Source organism: Perca fluviatilis, chromosome 21 (genome assembly GCF_010015445.1).
Source record: "Perca fluviatilis chromosome 21, GENO_Pfluv_1.0, whole genome shotgun sequence".
In the NCBI taxonomy this organism is placed as follows: domain Eukaryota; kingdom Metazoa; phylum Chordata; class Actinopteri; order Perciformes; family Percidae; genus Perca; species Perca fluviatilis.
Genome location: NC_053132.1, coordinates 14,642,532 through 14,662,661, shown reverse-complemented (window position 1 = coordinate 14,662,661; position 20,130 = coordinate 14,642,532). Strand labels below are relative to the sequence as shown.

Genomic DNA, 20,130 nt, shown 5'->3' with positions numbered 1-20,130 from the left:
TCTCAGAGGTCCGTTTAAAGCGCAGAGAGCATCATGAAGAACAAGGAACACACCAGGCAGGTCCGGAGATACTGTTGTGGAGAGTTTAAAGCCGGATTTGGATACAAAAAGATTTCCCAAGCTTTAAACATCCCAAGGAGCACTGTGCAAGCGATAATATTGAAATGGAAGGAGTATCAGACCACTACAAATCTACGAAGACCCGGCCGTCCCTCTAAACTTTCAGCTCATACAATGAGAAGACTGATCAGAGATGCAGCCAAGAGGCCCATGATCACTCTGGATGAACTGCAGAGATCTACAGCTGAGGTGGGAGACTCTGTCCATAGGACAACAATCAGTCGTATACTGCACAAATCTGGCCTTTATGGAAGAGTGGCAAGAATTAAGCCATTTCTTAAAGATATCCATAAAAGTGTTGTTTAAAGTTTGCCAAAAGCCACCTGGAAGACACACCAAACATGTGGAAGAAGGTGCTGTGGTCAGATGAAACCAAAATCAAACTTTTTGGCAACAATGCAAAACGTTATGTTTGGCGTAAAAAGCAACACAGCTCATCACCCTGAACACACCATCCCCACTGTCAAACATGGTGGTGGCAGCATCATGGTTTGGGCCTGCTTTTCTTCAGCAGGGACAGGGAAGATGGTTAAAATTGATGGGAAGATGGATAGAGCCAAATACAGGACCATTCTGGAAGAAAACCTGATGGAGTCTGCAAAAGACCTGAGACTGGGAAGGAGATTTCTCTTCCAACAAGACAATGATCCAAAACATAAAGCAAAATCTACAATGGAATGGTTCACAAATAAACATATCCAGGTGTTAGAATGGCTAAGTCAAAGTCCAGACCTGAATCCAATCGACAATCTGTGGAAAGAACTGAAAACTGCTGTTCACAAACGCTCTCCATCCAACCTCACTGAGCTCGAGCTGTTTTGCAAGGAGGAATGGGCAAAAATGTCAGTCTCCGATGTGCAAAACTGTAAGAGACATACCCCAAGCGACTTACAGCTGTAATCGCAGCAAAAGGTGGCGCTACAAAGTATTAACTTAAGGGGGCTGAATAATTTTGCCGCCCAATATTTCAGTTTTTTATTTGTTTAAAAGGTTTGAAATATCCAATAAATTCCGTTCCACTTCATGATTGTGTCCCACTTGTTGTTGATTCTTCACAAAAAATTACAGTTTTATATCTTTATGTTTGAGGCCTGAAATGTGGCAAAAAGTTCGAAAAGTTCAAGGGGGCAAATACTTTCGCAAGGCACTGTATATACTGAAAGCATGATGCTTCAGTGGAACAAGATTTTTGAGTTCCACACAGCACAATAACGTGTTTAATTTATATTTGTGTATACTGTCAAAATACCTAACTGTCATCCCTTTTTGTATTGACAGGAGTGGGAGAAAAAAACCACCACCTAAAAGGGAAACTGAATTCCCTTTCACTTCTCAAATGCACAAGTTTCTCTGTCTGGTCTGGTCATTCATATCAACACCCTTCATCCTCATCACCTCCTTGCCCAGACTATAAAGAGCCAATCAGAGAGATGCACAAGCTATCTTCTCAGACACCACTGGATCAGCTTACTTTCAATGACTTTTCAAGTAGTTTTTCTCCATTTGCTAAAGGAAAGACATTGATCTAGTAGCATTTTGGCCAGTCTGACAATTGTTCTTAATGATGGAAAACAGCCAAACATTTGAAACCACTGAGACAGAAAGACACCCCTCAACTAATTGGCCATTTTGTACACTAGATGTAGCTTGGTTCATATATGCTGGTAGCCAAGATGTAAATATATTTACACCTTTATTCAGCCTCATTTGGCTTGTATTGCTAGCTAAAAATGCACTTTTTATTCAAATAAAAATGTACTGACAACAATATGGCATGAAATGTGTTTATGAAAATGTCTCCTTTTGCCTTTAACGTTACATCTATCCGTCCAGCTCGTCTGATGAAACTGGACCAAAGGTTCACTTTAGTAACAATACTTTGAAATTTGCAAAGGACAATGGAAGCGTGCAGCATTAGAAATTGAACATGATAATTAGAGTCAACTCAGTCAATTCTCACTGATGAATTAATAAAGCATTCATGATGGGGAGTCATTTGATAACAGGATGTTTACCTGGAAAATATTGAAGTGCTCATATTATGCTTTTTGGCTTTTCCCCTTTCCTTTATTGTGTTATATATATATTTTTGTGCATGTTATAGGTTTACAAAGTGAAAAAGCCCAAAGTCCACCCCAAAGGGACTTACCATCTCCAACAGAAAACAATGTTCACAAACTGCTCCAAACAGCTCTATTGTAGTCCAGCCTTTACTTCTGTGAAAAACGTGCGTCACTTTGTAACACGTTATAATGCTCGCCTAGCTTCTAGCGTGGCACGCCCTCATACTCTGCAACTGACTAGCTAGCAGTAATTACTGCGCATGTGCGACTCCCAACAAAGATGGAACAGAAGTGTGATGCCTCACTCTGTAGCTAAAACAGAGAGCTCAACACACCGGGTGGAAAGAGGAGCTGCAGCAATGTGCAGTACAACAAATACATGGTGTTTTCTGAAAATTAAACCACATAAACCTATTCTGGTACAACCTCTACATACAATTATGAACCTGAAAATGAGCATAAAATGAGCACGTTAAAATTGTACTTTAGGTTAATAACTGAAATGACTTGGCATTTCAAATATATCATTTTAGGGCTTGTTGGGTGTTGTACAAGTGGAAAAATTCTACTGGATTGGCAAATCATGTATTATGGAAGTTTGTTTCTCTTTTCCGCAAAAGAGATAATAGTAAAGGGTAAGTTAAAGTACAAAACCAGCCTTATTTTCTAAATGTTACATAGCACTAATATAACTGATAATGAAATACATAAATACATATATTTATACAACAATGTTGTGAGAGCAAACAATCTTTTTACCTTCTAAAAAAACTCAATGAGTTGAGTGAATTTAGGAGGGGCCTTTTGTAAAATATGTTGAAACAAAAATAGAGCACTTGGTATAAAGCTTTTTTTTGGCACAAATTAGATTTTTTTGTCTTGTTGCGGTTGTCGGGATTATACAGTATAATAAAAATAATAAAATCATGACACAGATATACACTCTAATATGATATAAAAGTTTACATCTTTGAATAGACAAGAGAACCATGTTGAGACAAATGCACAACAGTGAGCACAGTGACAAACTAGGACACAGATAGACACCGCAGTTAGAAGGCACTCGAAGTTTGTGTTCAAGTTTAAATATTGAAACAGTAACATTAGTTTTCCCTTTACTCCACTGTGTACCCGCAAACATCCTTGGTTCTTATGTGTCCATAGGTGACTCGTTTCTATGTGTGTTTATGTGTGTATCAGGTAGCATGTGTCCTACGGTGCAGTTTATAGTGATGCAGGAGCTCCTGGTGACTCTTCTTCTGTCTGCTCTTCTTCCTGAGACCAGCAGCCCTCGGGAGATCTCCTCTGGATGAATTCCTGCTGCTTCCTATGAACAAACCAAAGAAAAAAGTCACGCAAATGCAAATGATGCTGTTGCTGCATGGACTTTTTGGTAGCTGTGAACATGGTGACCACAACATTGGAACAGAGTCAAGTTGTGCAAGTAACAAGAGTGGAAAACCAGACCTAACCGAATGAATTAAAAGCTTTGATTAGATAGAGAGACAGACAGATAAGAAGAACGGTTTCTTTAGGAAGGAGTAAGGACAGTGAAATTATGGATGGCAGGAAGGTGGAAGCAAAGGAATGAAGTAAGACAATAAGGAAAGAAGACTCCTTAATGCCACTGACTTGTTTCACAGTGTGGTCCTTCATAGCCTTGGCACTGACAGCGGAAGCTCCCTCCGGACAGTATGCAGGTCCCATCATTCATACATGGGTTGGGCTTGCACAGGTTAACTGGCTTTTTAACCTCTAATAGAAAGAAATGTATCATAAATGAGCTGGCTACTACAACAATAAGTTCATATTTTGTATAGGTCCCTGAGCCTTTTGTATCTTAATTCCTCCTATCCATAGAAAAGGAGAGAACAAGCTGTCCTGCTTTGTAACAGATCCTTTCCTGCATTCTTACCTGAACACAGCATCTGCACCAGCACGTCCTCAAAATACTTGAGATCTTCATAAGACGACACCGCGATCATGTGCTCCTCTGAACCAGCAATCTGCAGCAGCCGCTCTCTCTGTATGTCTCCGATACCGATCACAAACACGGAAACTCCGTTATCTCTGATCTTTTGAGCTGGGACAACAGCGTCATCCCCGCCTGAACCGTCCGTCACCAACACCACAGCCTTGTTGACTCCGGGCCGCGCACCTTTGGCCGCCGTCAGGACGTTGGAGTGGATGTGAAGTAAAGCCGCGCCCGTTGAAGCCACTCCACCCAAGTAGCTGGCGTCATCAACAGCCTTGAGGATGGCAGAACCGCTCTCATGGGCGTCCAAGTTAAAGACGGTGGTGGCTCGCCGACCGTAGGCCACAAGTGCCACTTGAGCTACGTCACGGTTGATGTCGAACTGGACGGTGAGACTGCGCACAAAGTCGCGCGTGGTGGCAAAGTTATTGGGGCTGACACCACCTGAGGCATCCAGGGCAAACACCAGGTCTACTGCTTGGCCAAGACAACCTAAAAAAAAGAAAAAAAGACAAAGAAATATGTTGTCTAAATATACAGACAATTAATACTAGTTGAAACATGATTTAGAAGTGGTATTTCAAGACCCTAGAAATGTTTTTTTCATGCATTTCATGGAGGAAAATGCCCCTCAAAAGGAATGACCATAAAATAACATTGTTATTCACATTTGGAATAGCTGGATCCTAATGGCAATTTGGATATTTTATAGGGTATTAAGTAGTCAGTCAATCAGTCAGTACCTTGTGTATCCACACTGCAGATCTTAGCCTTGAGCTCAGGGATCTTGGCACTGAAATCATGTGGTGTGTAGGTGATAGTCCTCTGGGGATTTCCTGTAACATTATTCAGTTGTCCCCTTAAGAAGTCTGGTCCCACCCCTATCAGGAAGATTTCTCTGTCTCGTGCATATTTAGAGGGCTCTACCACCTCGTCCACAGCAGGAGTGGCGGTGAGCAGCACCACCACGCGGGGCAGGTCGTCTGTAACGTCTGCAAAGACTGGCGCGCTCACGAAGCCGTGACGTGTGACATAGCGAAGTGCCTGGCCTGTCCGGGTCTCGCCGCCTATTGGTCGAAGTGCCTCCACAGTCTTAACCAGACCCCTCAGGTCGCCTTTGAACTTATCCACCGGGACCTCGACTCTGGTCTCTCCACCAAACACCGCCAGGCCGACTTTACTGGGGCTGTCAGACCCGATCACAGTGTGCAGGAAGCGCTTTAAGAAGGACTTAAGGCGGAGGAAGCCTTCCAAGGTGAGTGTGGCAGAGCCCTCCACCAGGAACAGCAGGTCTACGGCGCAGTCCAGTGATAATGCAGGAGCTGAGGAGGGATGGAGGGTCAAGTTAGTTCATTTGAGTTAGTATGCAGCCATTAAATATATCTCAGTAAGTCTGAAGACAGTGTTCGGACCACAGTGCGGGTCTCCTCCATAGCCAGGTGGGCATACGCAGTGGAAACCCTCTGGACCTTCTGATACACATGTGCCACCATTCAGACAGGGCTGAGAGTCGCAGGGATCTACAGCATAGTGGAGAGAGAGAATAGCAGGGTGTCCAACAAATCCACATCATCTCAAAAAGAGAAAGAAAGAGGAAGAGCAGTGTTGTTACCTGGACAGATAGTCCGATGGCAGACTGTCTGGTGTCTCTTGTACACCTTGTTGTACCTGCAACACACATATATGGACAAACACAAACTTCACTTGTTTTGTCAGGTTGAAAATGAATCAAAAATGTATATTTTTCTTCTCTAAAGTAAATTAAGTTTTACTTTTCAAATTGGCAAACATTGAGCCTTGACTATCAGCTAATTCACTATAAAATTTGATAAGCTTACACATTATATATTTACATTTATTTATGTCAAAAGTGATGTACACATTTGGTATCTCACTTGGATTGCAACTGTAATTTATGTGAACCTTTATTTATATGGATATTATATAGACCCAGTTTACAGTATTGAACAAGCAGCAGTCCTAGTTTGTGTGGTACCAACAAGTGCTTAAATTTAGCTTTTAACTAAATTGATGGGCAGTTAAATGGATTTGTGAGAAAAAAAGATTTGGAAGATCAATTGAAAAGTTGTGATGGTTCTTTAAACAGTGAGCTCTATTTGGTTTCGGCCATTTCACTGTGGTAAAGTTGCAATGTGCTGTGAAATGAATATAGTCAAAGGCCATTTTAAATTTGCCCTGGGATGGTCTGAGAGATGTTCACTTGTTTTTATTAACACTCTCACAATGACAGAGCACATTAGCGGATGGGAGTCGCCCTGTTGAACAACCACAGTCTAATGGTTCATTGAGCAATGAAAAACAAGGGTTACATATTTGGTTCCACTGCACAGATTGTTCTCCCCAGTCTGACCCAGAATGACACCAGCACCCTTCTTTATCATCAATCCATTTCAGTGGCCTCTTCAATACCTGCCAGACACTGCTGTGGGTCCATCATTCCCACCAAACATCGCCTGGTGATTTACAGGAAAGTTTGTATTAGAGATGGCCCTATACCATTTTTTGCTTCCCGATACAGATTCTGATACCTGAACTTGCGTATCGGCCGATACCGAGTACCGATGCAATACCAGTGTGTCATATTTTATTATGTTTTAACAACTGTATACTACTATCCCTGTATGGATGTGATTTTGTTTTTGTCGGTCTGGCTCAGGTTAAACTCTTTGTGAAACATGAACAAACACAAACAATGAATGCCGTAGAACTTTCTTTTATTATCCAGTTTGACAGTCAGTTATAACGGAAAAAGAACATAAATAAACTACTTTAACGTAGATTTTCTTTAGGGCTATATTATGTGGTATCGGATTGGTGCATAAACTCCAGTACTTCCCGATACCAGCGTTTTAGGCAGTATCGGAACATCTCGTTTGTATTGTACAATTGTAAAGAAATTCTTATTATTATATTATTAATTGCAATTAAAATTATGTCTCCAGTTTTAGTGAATAGGGGTTTTCTCTTGTAAAAGTGCAAAAGTTCATCTTCTTATAAAGACTGTATTTTTGACTTCAGATAAGGAAGACGACAAGAACATTTGCATTATTTATGCAATCATGTAAACTTGCCTGTAGTATGGACAGAGAGACGTGTATGGGGAATACCCCTTGGAGCCTTTCCAACACATGTAATTCCCCTGCAGCTCTTTCACCGTCTCCAGTGTTTTCCTCTCACAGGGAAACAACTCCACCTGACAGCCTGGGGAACAGGATGAGAGGATTGGGGAGGGACAGGTGGGGATATGAGGGAAGTTACATAGGGACAAGAGTTGGAAGGAGTTGGGGAGAGAAACACAAAACAAGGAATTTAGCGACGGACAGGGAAGTTATAATTGAAAAAGTGTTAAAGAATCCCACCTGCAGGTGTGGCATTGCAGACAGAGAAGGTGCTCAGTGTGGTGTACAGGCCATTGACAGCATCGTAGAAATGCTCTGCAAAGAAAACGTGGCTCTCCATCGGCTCACTGGCCAAAGCATGTAGCTCTTCCCACCTAAGAACAAAACCATTTTTAGAGACTGCACTGTAATCAAAAAGTAGTATTATTATTGGCAATGATCATTAACAAACCTGGGGTAGCGAACGCCCACGGCAAACAAGACCACACCCATCTCTTTGAGCTGCGCAGCCGCCTGAACTGCGTTGCCCTGAGACCTCCCATCTGATAAGAGGATGGCGATCTGGGCCGCAGCGGAGGAGTTACGGCCTCCTGGGAAACCCTTCCTCAGCACGTACTTTAGAGCCAGGCCTGTCTGGGTGCTGCCTCCCCTGGGAGTTCAGAGATTGGAATAGTGTCTTTTTAGGTTATTGCTAGAACAATACTGAAACAGAACAATTAGGGAATGTGAACTGTACTACAGAAGGCAGCAGCGTTAATAATCTACCGCATATCACTGCCAAAGTAAACCACAGACCAATTTTGGTTGGATTCCTCTTTCACTTCTTGGAATGAATTGTCTGAGTGTTGGCCGAAGTTTCATCACCCCAGGGCTCAAGAAACCCATTTAAAACCTATTTTTTATATATATATATATATATATATATATATATATATATATATATATATATATATATATATATATATATATATATATATATATTTTTTTTTTTTTTTCAGTGAAAGCAGAAGCCTCTTTTACCCATCTCACCACTAGACACAAAGAAACAGATTCACAGTGACTTGTGATTGTTGAGAGACAGAACTGTTGAAACAAAGTAGTGCAGGTAGTGAGGTGCTGGGATGCCATCCTAACATATCTCCCATTTTGATCCTTTTCTTCCAGCTGTAAAAAAACAATAGGTGAAAGGTTCAAAGGCCTTCAGGCATGATTAAAAGATCTTAGCTACCTTGAACAACACAGGGCATTGGTTTGTTAGCAATCAAGTGCATATTGAAATGTTGCCTTTTAATGCTCCACAATACATGTTACATAACACAAACTGTAGACAAATGTAGGACAAGTTATAACTTAGACACTCATAAAAACTTGCTTGAATTGCAGTGGGTTATCTTACACAATAAAGCTGGATACAGAAGTAAGTAATATTTTTTGCATTTGATAATTAGCTTTTGCAGCTGTTGTTTACAGTTTTTATCCCAGTTGAGACTTGCTGTTACAATATATCTTTTCTTTATGCTGACAAACTAAATCCTTGAAAAGGCAACTTAAACAGACAACTATTTCCACAGAGAGGATTCAGCCACTGAATTAAAAACAAAGTGGTTATTTGGTAGCCTGGTTGACACCAGACCCACTCTCAGTTGTAACTGAGAGTGGGTCTGGACAAGGTTGGTTCACAGCCTATTTGCAAAAGGGGCGTCACCAACGGACACCGCTCAAATGTCTCTGGGCGCAATTGGATAGTCCTTCAACCAATCAGACCAATGATCCGGATGGTGTAGCAGCGACAGTGGCATCAACGGGTTGCTGTGCTTCAGGTGGCCGTCATGTTGAATGTAAACAAGAAGCTGCTTACTGTCACTGCGCTATCGTCATCGTGTAAAGCCTGCCTCGACGGTTGTGATTGGTGCCTCGATTTGGAAAAATTGGAAATGGGCTTGAAGGACTTGCAGAGCAAATCCCTAATTTGCCCGGAAGTTCGTCAGGGTTTTCCCAGGCTAGTTATTCGGGAGTCTTTTGCACACTTTTTATGTTAAACTGTTTACTGCAGTGCTGCCATATGTAACCATGCACACTATTCTTATTTTTGGTCATATCAGGAGTAGAGAGGAATATTGCAAAGTAAAAGTTTTATAGTATAGAATTGTGTTTGTAATGTAAAATATACAAAATGTAACTAAAACAGTGGATAATAATAATAATAATAAATGAATAAACATGTGCCTACATTATACTGCTACACTTGAACTCTCTAAGCTACTAGTTGGATTTAAGGCAATGTGAGACACACACACACACACACACACACACACACACACACACACAAATCCAATATCCAGTGACCACCTGTGGTGCACCCCTCTAATCTGAAATTAATTTGTTTTCCTTTCTAGGGAGCATTAGCAAAAAACTACTACACTAGACAGACAATTGTGACAAGTTGCAGCATGCCAAAAATGTTGACCATAAAATGTTCTCATCACTACAAACAACTTGTTTGTATATACAGTAAGTACATATACTGTACATTAATAGGGTAATAACTGTGATTTATGTCAATGTAAAACCCAATTCCCTCTCATCTCTGACAGAGGCTCATATAAAAATTAACACTTTTTTTAAAAGGTTCTTTTTTGTTTTTATTGCCTTTATTTATAGGACAGATTAAGTCAGGAAAGTGGGAGAGTCAGGGGGATGACATGCAGCAAAGGGCCGCAGGTCGGAACAGAACCCACAGTTGCTGCGACAAGGACTGAGCCTCTGTACATGGGGTGCACGCTCAACCAGGTGCGCTAACCAGGCGCACCTAGAACATAGGTTTTTAAAAATGTATACACAGATCTTTTAGTTGTGAAATGTCCAAAATTAAGTAGGTGTTAATGATAAAAATGATAATGAAGGTTCATTCATGACCATGGGAACAAATACCTAGGATACAATATCCTCTCAAGGTTCTCTTACTAGCTTTTTTATAGGCTTCCAACCACATCTCACGGCCTTCTTGAGTGAATGTAACTTGCTCAGGTGTCATCAACATAAAACAAGAGGGTGAGATGAGAGGAGAAGCACACCTGTGAGAGATCTTCTTCATGTGCTTCTTGAGCTCTTGTTTGGTGGTGTATGTGTCCAGGGCGAACTCCAGCCGAGGAGTGGAACCAAACTGAATCAAGCCGACTCGCACCTGGACAAGGGTGGGATCAAGTGAATACTGATTGTCATGTGACAAAGAGAGGTAGGAAGACACAAACGAACAGAAAGAAAACATACCTTGTCTGGACCGATGTCCAGTGCTTGACAGAGCTTGATTGCGTAGTGTTTGCACCTCTCAAAGCTGCCCTTCCCCACGCTGTAGGAACCATCCATGAGGAAGAGGATATCCATGGCTGCTGAGCACTGCATAACTTCCCATGAAAAAAACACACACACACGCACGCACACACACACACGATATCTAGATAAAGACGTAGGTCTAATCTCATTCATTGCATTTCTGGCAGCAAGTTCCTATTCTATTGTTCTACAGTACATGGGCATTATGGGATAATCCTGGTTAGTGATCTAATGGGCTGGAGCAGATGAAAATAATACCTTGACAGAATAAGAGAAAAATAGCTTAGCATGCCAGAGCTCATTTATTTCCCAAGGAGCACACTCACCGAGCAAAAAGCATGTGTGTACTCGCTGGAGGCATTAATAATCAGCGGTGCTGCGGTTATGTTTGAAATGTGTAGCTGATCATGAAGAGGGCCATTAGAGACGGCGAGAGTGTGCCGTCTGCCTGCGTATTCACCTCCAAACACTTTCCTCTGTGACACAGACACCGGGCTAATAAGACCACCCACCACCTCAAAGGATTCTTCCAAAGTCTTGTCACTCTGCTTCACAATTTATTAGCAAATTACTACACTACTTAACGGCATTATACTTTAACATGTTTGTGTAACTCTGTCAACAGATTTATTCTCCCAGCAGAATCTTCACTCTACTCACTTTCTCCTGCCGAGTTGATCTTTACGATGTTTTCATGGCTGGTTTGGAGCTCCTGCACTGAGGTGCCCTGCTGGACTAGGAGGGACAAACAACACAGTCAGGTCAGTCAAATGTCTAATACATCTAACGTCACAGTATGATGTACATAACATTTAGATACAGAACTTGGGCCAGCCATAAAAAAAAAAATCAATGTGCAACCCAAAACAACATACATAGGTGATGTTTTTTTTTCAAGAACAACATTAAAGAAACATACTTCATTACCAGTGGTGGAATGCAACTAAGTACATTCACTCAAGTACTGTACTTATGTACAAATTTAAGGTACTTTTCTTTTCAAGCCACTTTCTACTTTTACTCCACTACATTTCAGAGGGAAATGTTGTACTTTTTACTCCACTACATTCATCTGGCAGCTTTAGTTACTAGTTACTTTACAAATTAAGGTTTTTGCATGTAGTTCATAAACACAAGGTTTTATTATAAATGAAACTACCCAACAATATACAGGCCTACAAGTACAGCTGAAACAATTAGCAGATTTAACACTTGATTTAACAGTTGATTAACAGAACTATTTTTAACGTTTGCAGTTGCTAAAATACTTCTTCCACCACTGTTCATTACAACCTGCTACCTGTACTCCAATATGATAAGTTAAAGCAGTGGGTCCCATGCTGAGGTATGGGACCCCGACAAGGTTGAAAGATGATCAGGAGGAAAGGAAGTTTGACAAAAAAAAAAAAATCACAAATTTATACTTATTTTAACTTTTCTCTCAGCTTTAAGAGCATGAATTAAGCAAGAAAAATAATCACACTGATCTCTAAATCTCAACTCCTTTCCATGTTAGCTGTGTCTATTTAGTGCCTTTAAAAAGCAATCATTAGAGCCTTCAGAAGTACAAGAAAATAACATGCTGTCCCTGAAGCCAATACAGTCCGCTGTATCCAACTTGACCCCTTCTGGAATGGATAATTAAGTATTCAGAGCTAATGTGAGTGGACAAGTAAAGAAAACCTTTCTTTGGCTCCATTCACTGAAAGGACGTAGCTCTATTCAGGCACACGTACGGCCCAGAGAAGAGCATGTGATGCCCTGTTCAGAACCCCATTTGAACACGCCGCCTTGTTGTCCCTGGTAACCCAAACAGGTCACAGAGGCATTTGTTCAGCGCAGAGACGGAGCGCTCGAGTGCTTTTACATGCATCTCCACATTAAACAGATTCCACTCTCTGAATAGCAAAACGGAAAGAAAATGTGAGTTTGTTCCCGTCAACTTTGCTGTAATGCCTCAGGCTGTCCGCCTCATGTTGATTTAGTGCCTGCTAATCAGGTGAAATCGGTGAAGGTGAAGAAAGACAGAAACATCAAAGAAAGCTTCCATGTCCTGCATGAGAGGATTTAGTGTTAACATTGACTTTGTCCTCCTCCTCTGCTCATCTTTCTGTCACTAAAGTTGTGCAGTGAGGATTTGGGAGAAGAAAAATATGACAATGATGTTTTTTGGGGGGGGAAATGCAATCCATTTTATCAGTATCAAAAGTAAACGATTTATTCTGAAAAACATCAGCTGCAACTTAACAAAGACTACTTTTAATAGTAAACTTTAGGAGAGTAGTCGTTCATGGTATCTTAAAGAATAGGGCTTTTTCGTGGTACAAAGACCAACAAAAAGATTATTTCACTACAATTACAATCACCTAGAATTAAATATATGATTATGAATCAAAACCTGAAAGAGGTATTAAGAGTTTCATTGTTACTAAAATATGTTGCTGTAATTTGTACCAAAAGACTTTAATGTCAGAGAATAAATAGCCACTGACTTCACACTCCTCTTTAAATGTTGCTCATTAAATCCAAGACTGTACACAAAGTCTTCCATCATCAATTCATTAAAGAAGGAGCAAACTGCATTACGTCACAGAACATTAAAGTGTAATGTCCACCAATAATCCTTAAATAGAAGTACCACTTGCAACTCAGAGGCCTCAGCTCCCATCTTTTTCTCATTCCTGACCATTTCATCTGCCCCTAATTCCAACGTCAGTCCAGCCCCAAGGTCCTCTTGATAGTGAAAGTTTCAGGTCTTGGCAAGCTGCATTCTCCTGGTCTGCGGGGCCCCACTGCTCTGAACAAAAAGTCGGTCTGTTCAGCCAAATGCCTCTAGCAAAATGACAGTATCTTTTAATGTCTGTGTATGAAAACATAGCTGAAAAAAATCAGAAGCAAGATAATGAGCAAGAATCCTCAGGCTGAGGAGTTTATTTCTAATTGGCGTTAATCCCAAGAAGATATAAGGAATACTCGCTTGAAATCAAAAGATAAAAACTAGGATCCACTCCTACCTATCTGAGAAATTTACCTTGACAGGCCGGATTACATGGATATCTAGCTGGTGAAGCACTGCAACATGTTATCGGTGTTGTCAGCACAGGAGGAAAAGGGGGCGTCTTGACAAGATGAAACAGTCTGGTTTGCTCAAGTTCAAAGTCTTAAAATGGCCAGTAATAAAAACCTCAGATGGTGCTAAAGCTGTCATTTTTGAAAACAACTCAAAGATTATATAGCCCCACAACTCTCGCCTCTCCCCTCAGGGAAATACCGACACTCCCAGGTCCGAGAGAACAACTGACCATACCCTATAAAAACAATGCAAAATTTGACTTGCCGGAAAATAGGCAGCATTTTAAGCACAGGAGGAAATCACTTTGAAGAGAATATAATGGGAATTCTTCAGCACTGACAGGGTTAAGCAACAAAACATATTGTAAAGAATCTCAGGTTGACCAGAAGAGCATCAGCGAAGCATCATTCATGTTCCACCATGCAGTCGACGTAGACCTCAAATATGCTCACACATGCAAACACACTGAACATTTGAATCCCTGTATTTGTTAAAAAATTACACTGACTTCAGGCTTTCTTTTCGTAAACACTTGTACCCATCAATATATGCCTATATTAACATAAATTAATCCAGAAACGGCCCATTTTAAAACTCTGAACACAAACTAGCGCCTTTGGACAGAGCCAGGCTGTTTCCAACTTTAAGCTAGGCTAAGCTAACTGGCTGCTAGCTGTAGGGTCATATACAGAGTGGTATGAATCGTATCATCTAACTGGACAAAAAAAGACAGGCAAGCTTATTACCCAATTTCTTTAGATAACTAAAGAACATTTTAATTAGTGAGTTTAAGAGGTGTTGTAAGCGGACTTTGTTACCTTTGGACAAAGCCAGGCCACCTGTTCACAGTATTTATGCTATGAATAAATGTGGACGTACAAAAGGTGTAAACACGTAACAGGGTCTCAGCCAACATCATACTTTGTAAAGATGACTCAAAGGTTATGTACGGTCACATTTAGTATATTGGCTGTATGCACCAAATGATTTTTAAGTGACCAAACATTAGTAATGATATGGTACATTAAAACCTTCCAAAACTGTGCCAAGAACAGTTTTTGATCTAAATGAATGAATACCAGAGAGGTACAGAAGGCACTCCTCAAGTAAAACTGAACGCAAACAGTAATAAAACCAGTCAACCAACCTTGAAGAAGCAGCAGCGTTAAGAGGAGGGAGAGATGGATTTCAGGGTGCATGTCGAGAGATCTGGAATGATAAACATGGGCACACACTTAGAAAAAAAGTAAGCAACATGATACACCAAAGAGCAGAGGAGAGATTGGGTGAAAGTTAAAAAGAAAAATGTGTACAGAGGTCATGGCGATTAGTGTGGACATAAGTTTGTATTTTGTGACCCTAAAATGATAGGGGAGAAGTGAAGAGAGGTCAGTGTAGTACTCAGGTGCCTCAAGGACCCTGAGTACACCCTCAACATGTTATCACAGCTAAGTGTGGATCGAACCCTGACCTTTCAAAGTGGACTGACAGCTGCCATAGATATCGTTAAAACAGCTCTAGCTGTTATGAGTTCTGCACATCAGAATGATTTGGTCATTATTCCCCATGGACCAATCAAATTGAGGGGAGAAAATTGTTCAACAGCAAGTTTCACAAATGTTACCACAATGCACAGGTCAGTGTTTGTAAGACAGCATACATAAAAAGGACTGGTGTGTACCAAAACACACTAAACTGTACAAAGCTGTCCATGACACCCAACATGTGGACCATTCTGTATTGTGTCTGGGTCAGAAAGATAAGCAATATCAAAACATCTTCCTTTGATGTGTGTGTATGCTAAAAGGAAGCTTAGAAGAAAGCATGTTTTAACATGAATGTGTTGGACCTCGTGAATGCGATGAGGGCTGTACGAGTGTGCGAGGACTATGTCCTCTATGGTGACGGTGTCATCATCAGTGTGTTCACCTGGGAAGTGTCAGCAGTGTGTAGGCTTATCATACAAGGTGTGCGGATAAATGATAAAGGTGCCACCCTTTTATTTTAATTTATGAATTTATTCTGAATCCCTGTCACGAAGGTGTATATAAAAACACCTAACAGTCCAATACATACATAAGTATGAAAGATTCTGGCAGTGGCAACAAACTATTAAAACTAAACCATATATTATAAGTGTCACAAGTATACCTGATTAATGCAAGGTTATATTCATTTAATCACACAGGTGTACCTGATTAACAGTTAATTGAGTAAACAAACCCCACCTGCCTAATTCTGTATGGTCATTGCTGGGTACACATAAGTTGATGGGCTGCAGATAAGGTTTGATTAACTCTAGCTGCTGATAAGCTTGGCCATATTATCCTCTCTGTGTGTGTGTGTGTGTGTGTGTGTGTGTGTGTGTGTGTGTGTGGTGTGTGTTGGGGTGGGCTAAAGAGGACAGACGTGCCAGAGAAACCTTACAGCTGTGTGTATTTCTGAGACAGAGATAGAATTGTGTGCAGGACGGAGTCTCTCTTTAAGAGGAGTCTGTGTGTCTCTGATACAGATCTGCAGAGCTGACGTACAGTGGCTGTTTGAGCAGCCGGGGGCTGATAAACATCACCAGGCGCTACTGATGCTCTATTTGTGCACTCGCTGGTACGTCGCGAGGACAAGAGATTTCATTACTACCAGGACACACACGAACACACACGAACACACACACACGAACACACACACACGAACACACACACACGAACACACACACACGAACACACACACACACACTTGTAGGAGGAAGTAGTCATGCATGCACATTACACACCTGTCTCAAAATTGGCTCCCTCTTCACAAGCATTCTTCTGGAACCCTCCACCCCTCATCTTTCGGTCTTCCTCACTTTTTGTCTGTGAACACCTTTCTTGTATTTTTGGCTGAAAGTTTAGTCCTGCTAAACTAAAAGTCCCCTCTTGCTTTCAGGACTCAAACCGTGTCACTGAAATGAATCTAAATCAGCAATGACAATAAATGCCAAAGCAGGGTAATTTTGTGAGGTACAATTTCAATGATTTCTGACTTGGGATGGTTAAACTAACGGGCGATAAGTCCTTATCTAATAGAAACATTAAGATTCCAAACTGGGACATACATAAAAATGTTACCACCTTAAAAAAACAGGAAGGCCTAAGCCATGGATGTGTCATCTGCTCTGAATTGGTTGGCAGGTAGGAAAGTGCTGCCTCTGTAGTCTATAATTAAAAAGGAGTGCTAGTTTTTGGACCAACTTCAGACAAAAATCCCAAGATTTGCTAACCTTGGAGGTGTGAAACATCCTAACAGTTAAAATTATTCCAGGGTGAGTCACCTGAAATAACCACTTTTAAAACAACTGAAGAACAAATGTGGAAACTTTTTTTTTCCAAAATGTGACATCTGTCTGATTAAAAGCCACAACCAACTATAATTTGAAATGTCCTGGTATGCATTTAAGCATAGGAGGATGTAAATTCCTTCAATCTTCAGTGGGTAATTACATTTCTCAAACTACCTGGAAACTGAATTAAAAATAGGGCTGGGCGATATGGAGAAAATCAAATATTACGATATTTTTGACCAAATGCCTCGATATTGATACCGCAACGATATTGTAGTGTTGACTATTGGTGCTTTCACAAAATATTTACACAATGACATTTTTGATAAATAATCATCAGTAATGTGGATATAATGACTAAGTGGGTAAAGGCAAATAATAGAACAGCTAGAACAGTCTGCTAAGTTCAGAAAAATGACATCACTTTACTGTAATGCAGCCTTTAAAACCAGGAAAAGACAACATTTACCATATTACAATATCCAAAATCTAAGATGATATCTCGTCTCATATCACGATATCGATATATTGTCTAGCCCTAATTAAAAACCCAGTCTAGTAGAATAAAACTTTATGTGGTGCCTCATTCTCACTTGATCAATTATCTGTCTGCAATGTAGATCACACCTCAAATTAAAAGACCCATGTGCAGATATTGAAGACAAAGTCATGCAGCCTTGAACACACAGCTATGCTCCTACAACAGGTAAACCTGAGCTACCATTTTAAGATGAAGTATCTCAAAAATCTACCAACATCTGGCCACTCTTAAATGTGTCAAGGGTCAAGGCAGGTCTAAGATGGTGCCAGAGGTCATGACCCTCACATGCAACAAAGCAGAAGAGGTTTACTGAGGAAACCAAACAAAGTGATGCCTGTCAGCCTACTTAAGTAGTAAGTAGGTAGAATGAGTTGTTGGTCTAGTTAGCGTCAGCTTTCCTTTAGACTTGTATTTTAGACTAGCCCGATGTAACAACGTCACTCTTATTGCCTACTGCTAATCTTATGGACTTATTAACGGACTTAATCACATTCCTTTCAATTTAGAAATTGTACGTTAATCTGTCGATGCACGGCGACTTTATGTTACACATGTAAAAGCAAAGTCCATCCAAAACTGAAATGCTGCGCTACAGCAGGTTCCGCACTTTAGTAAAATATACGCTCTCCAGCTTTCCTCTATGAGCGAAAAATCTTTTCACTTACCATGCGCTGTTCAGGGTTCACAAGCCTTAGTTACTCTTATAGGCAGCAGTCCTAACCGGCTCCCCTCACCTCTTCGTTTCCGCACTGGTGTGTTCTGCTGGAGCCTTGTGGTCCCGACAGGAGAGCAGCGACCCCACCTACTCGCCATGCCCACCTCTGATGTACCTGCACCGGTAGGGTCTAATGTCCTCCTCTCATCCTGCACACGATAGGTATGGAGACTGGGAGTGACCAAGGCACATTGTAAACGCTACCCATTTATGCTAGTTAGAATTTTCTTCATCTAAGATAATTGACCATTTTAATTGAATATAGAAGGCGATTTATACTATGTATTTGGCACTCAAACGGTTTCCTTCTGTAAGTCTATCTGATCTAAAAATGGAGGAATTCATAAAGCAATGATTTTTAGGGTTAAAACTCCGAAACTAGACATGAAACTTGGACCAATAAATGGAAATGTGCCATATCTTACCCAAGAAATATGATACGGCCAGATGGTAGCGCTGTAATTAACGCCTAAAAATAAAATTTTGGAAAGGCCACGCCCTTTACACCGTGAGTCCGATTGACTTGAAATGTAAGGTGCTCCACAAAAAAACCTCTTGGACCATGAAAGTCCATCATGATGGATTTTTTTGCTAATTTGCATAATGTGAAAACATTAATGTGAGCACGCCCGCCGATAGGGGGGGACAAACGGGTCTGTTGTCCCGGGCCCACAGTAGGGGGGGGGGGCAGAACTGGGCCCTCATTAAATTATGGAAGAATTAAAAATCTTTTTTTTAAATAGGCCTATTTGTGGAAAGAAAATATGTAGCTTAATATTTGAATTACATAAAAGCGTTTTATTTGTTTTCTTCCTAATTGTCCTGGAAATGGTGGTCAAGAACCCCCCCACCCCCAACATAAAAATGGTTTGGCCACTGATCAAAATTTGATATTGTCACTTGATTTGAAGTTCAGTACGCTCAAAATGTCCGGTCAGCACAAGTCCGGAGCTCGGAAAAGGAAAGAAAAGAGAAGAAGAAAATAGAGGCCTTAGAGATTTTCTAAACAAATATAAAAAAAAAAGGTGGTGACGGTGAAGCTGGAACTGTCAACGTAGAGCAAGGTAAGAAACAGCGCAGCCAACGTTTACGAGCCTTGTAACGTAACTTAACAGGCCAGCTCTAATGTTAACGTCCATTAGCTCGTATAAAAGCCTGACACAACACGTTAACTTTGACAGAAACAGTTGAGTTTGGTAGCTCCATCAGTAAGGATGAGACAGAGAGAGATCCAGCTGCAGTCAGGTGACAGAGAGAGTGATGCGGGAGGGGCCCGCTGCCCCGCAACGGAGGGACAGAGTCAGGCTATCGGTGAGAGAGATAGAGAGAGAGTCTGTCGGAGAGTCTGAGCAGGATGGATCAGAGACTGATTACACACTTAATTTCAGTGAGAGATGTGAGGAGAGGAAGAGCAAGGGAAAAGGAGAGATAAGGCCGCGAGGGGGGGGCCCATCTAAGATCTCGTCCCGGGCCCAGGCAAGACTGTCAGCTGGCCTGAATGTGAGTAGACTATTTTCTTTTTTCATTTGAATAGCACCAACTTCGGTACAATTGGCTGACAGAGATGCACATTTCTACTATAAATTAGCAAGATTAGTAGAAAAAAAACATGGCAACCATCAATCAAAAACTATTTGCAAAGGTCGAGGCTTGGCTGACTTTGCTACATGCTTTGCTCACCTTTGAAGCCCGAAAGCAGCTGCTCGCGGGTTCAATTTTGGCATTTGAGCCGCTTCCTTCTGTTGACTAAGAAAGGGTTTGAATCCTGGATTGCTGCTATATTTATTCATTTGCTTTAAAGCAAAAATGTCCACAGAAATTCCCTCAAAAACATCACAAAATAAAAAGGAC

At 41.0% G+C, this 20,130-nt stretch overlaps 2 protein-coding genes across 4 annotated transcripts in view; one reads left to right on the top strand and one right to left on the bottom strand.

The window, feature by feature from the left end:
• afap1l2 (actin filament associated protein 1-like 2) overlaps window positions 1-1,890 on the top strand; it is a 41,027-nt gene extending 39,137 nt beyond the window's left edge. The window contains exon 19 of the mRNA XM_039787881.1: window positions 1,399-1,890. Within this exon, the coding sequence (XP_039643815.1) occupies window positions 1,399-1,425 (27 nt within the window). The 3' untranslated portion in view covers window positions 1,426-1,890. The remainder of the gene's footprint in view (window positions 1-1,398) is intronic.
• Window positions 1,891-2,548: 658 nt separating this feature from the next.
• vwa2 (von Willebrand factor A domain containing 2) lies at window positions 2,549-18,454 on the bottom strand. Of its 3 annotated transcripts, none has more exons than XM_039787879.1 (14): window positions 18,299-18,454; window positions 14,852-14,913; window positions 11,292-11,366; window positions 10,569-10,702; window positions 10,373-10,482; window positions 7,750-7,947; window positions 7,539-7,672; window positions 7,251-7,380; window positions 5,771-5,826; window positions 5,571-5,678; window positions 4,902-5,480; window positions 4,099-4,650; window positions 3,816-3,938; window positions 2,549-3,510 (listed from the first exon to the last, which is right to left on the bottom strand). In XM_039787879.1, the coding sequence occupies exons 2-14, from the start codon at window positions 14,901-14,903 to the stop codon at window positions 3,380-3,382; spliced, it is 2,382 nt and encodes a 793-aa protein (XP_039643813.1). In that variant the 5' UTR covers window positions 14,904-14,913; window positions 18,299-18,454; the 3' UTR covers window positions 2,549-3,379. The 3 variants fall into 3 exon arrangements, with proteins under 3 accessions (XP_039643813.1, XP_039643810.1, XP_039643814.1); XM_039787876.1 differs by having other exon boundaries at window positions 18,230-18,453; XM_039787880.1 differs by lacking the exons at window positions 14,852-14,913; window positions 18,299-18,454 and adding an exon at window positions 13,318-13,430.
• Window positions 18,455-20,130: the final 1,676 nt, after the last annotated feature.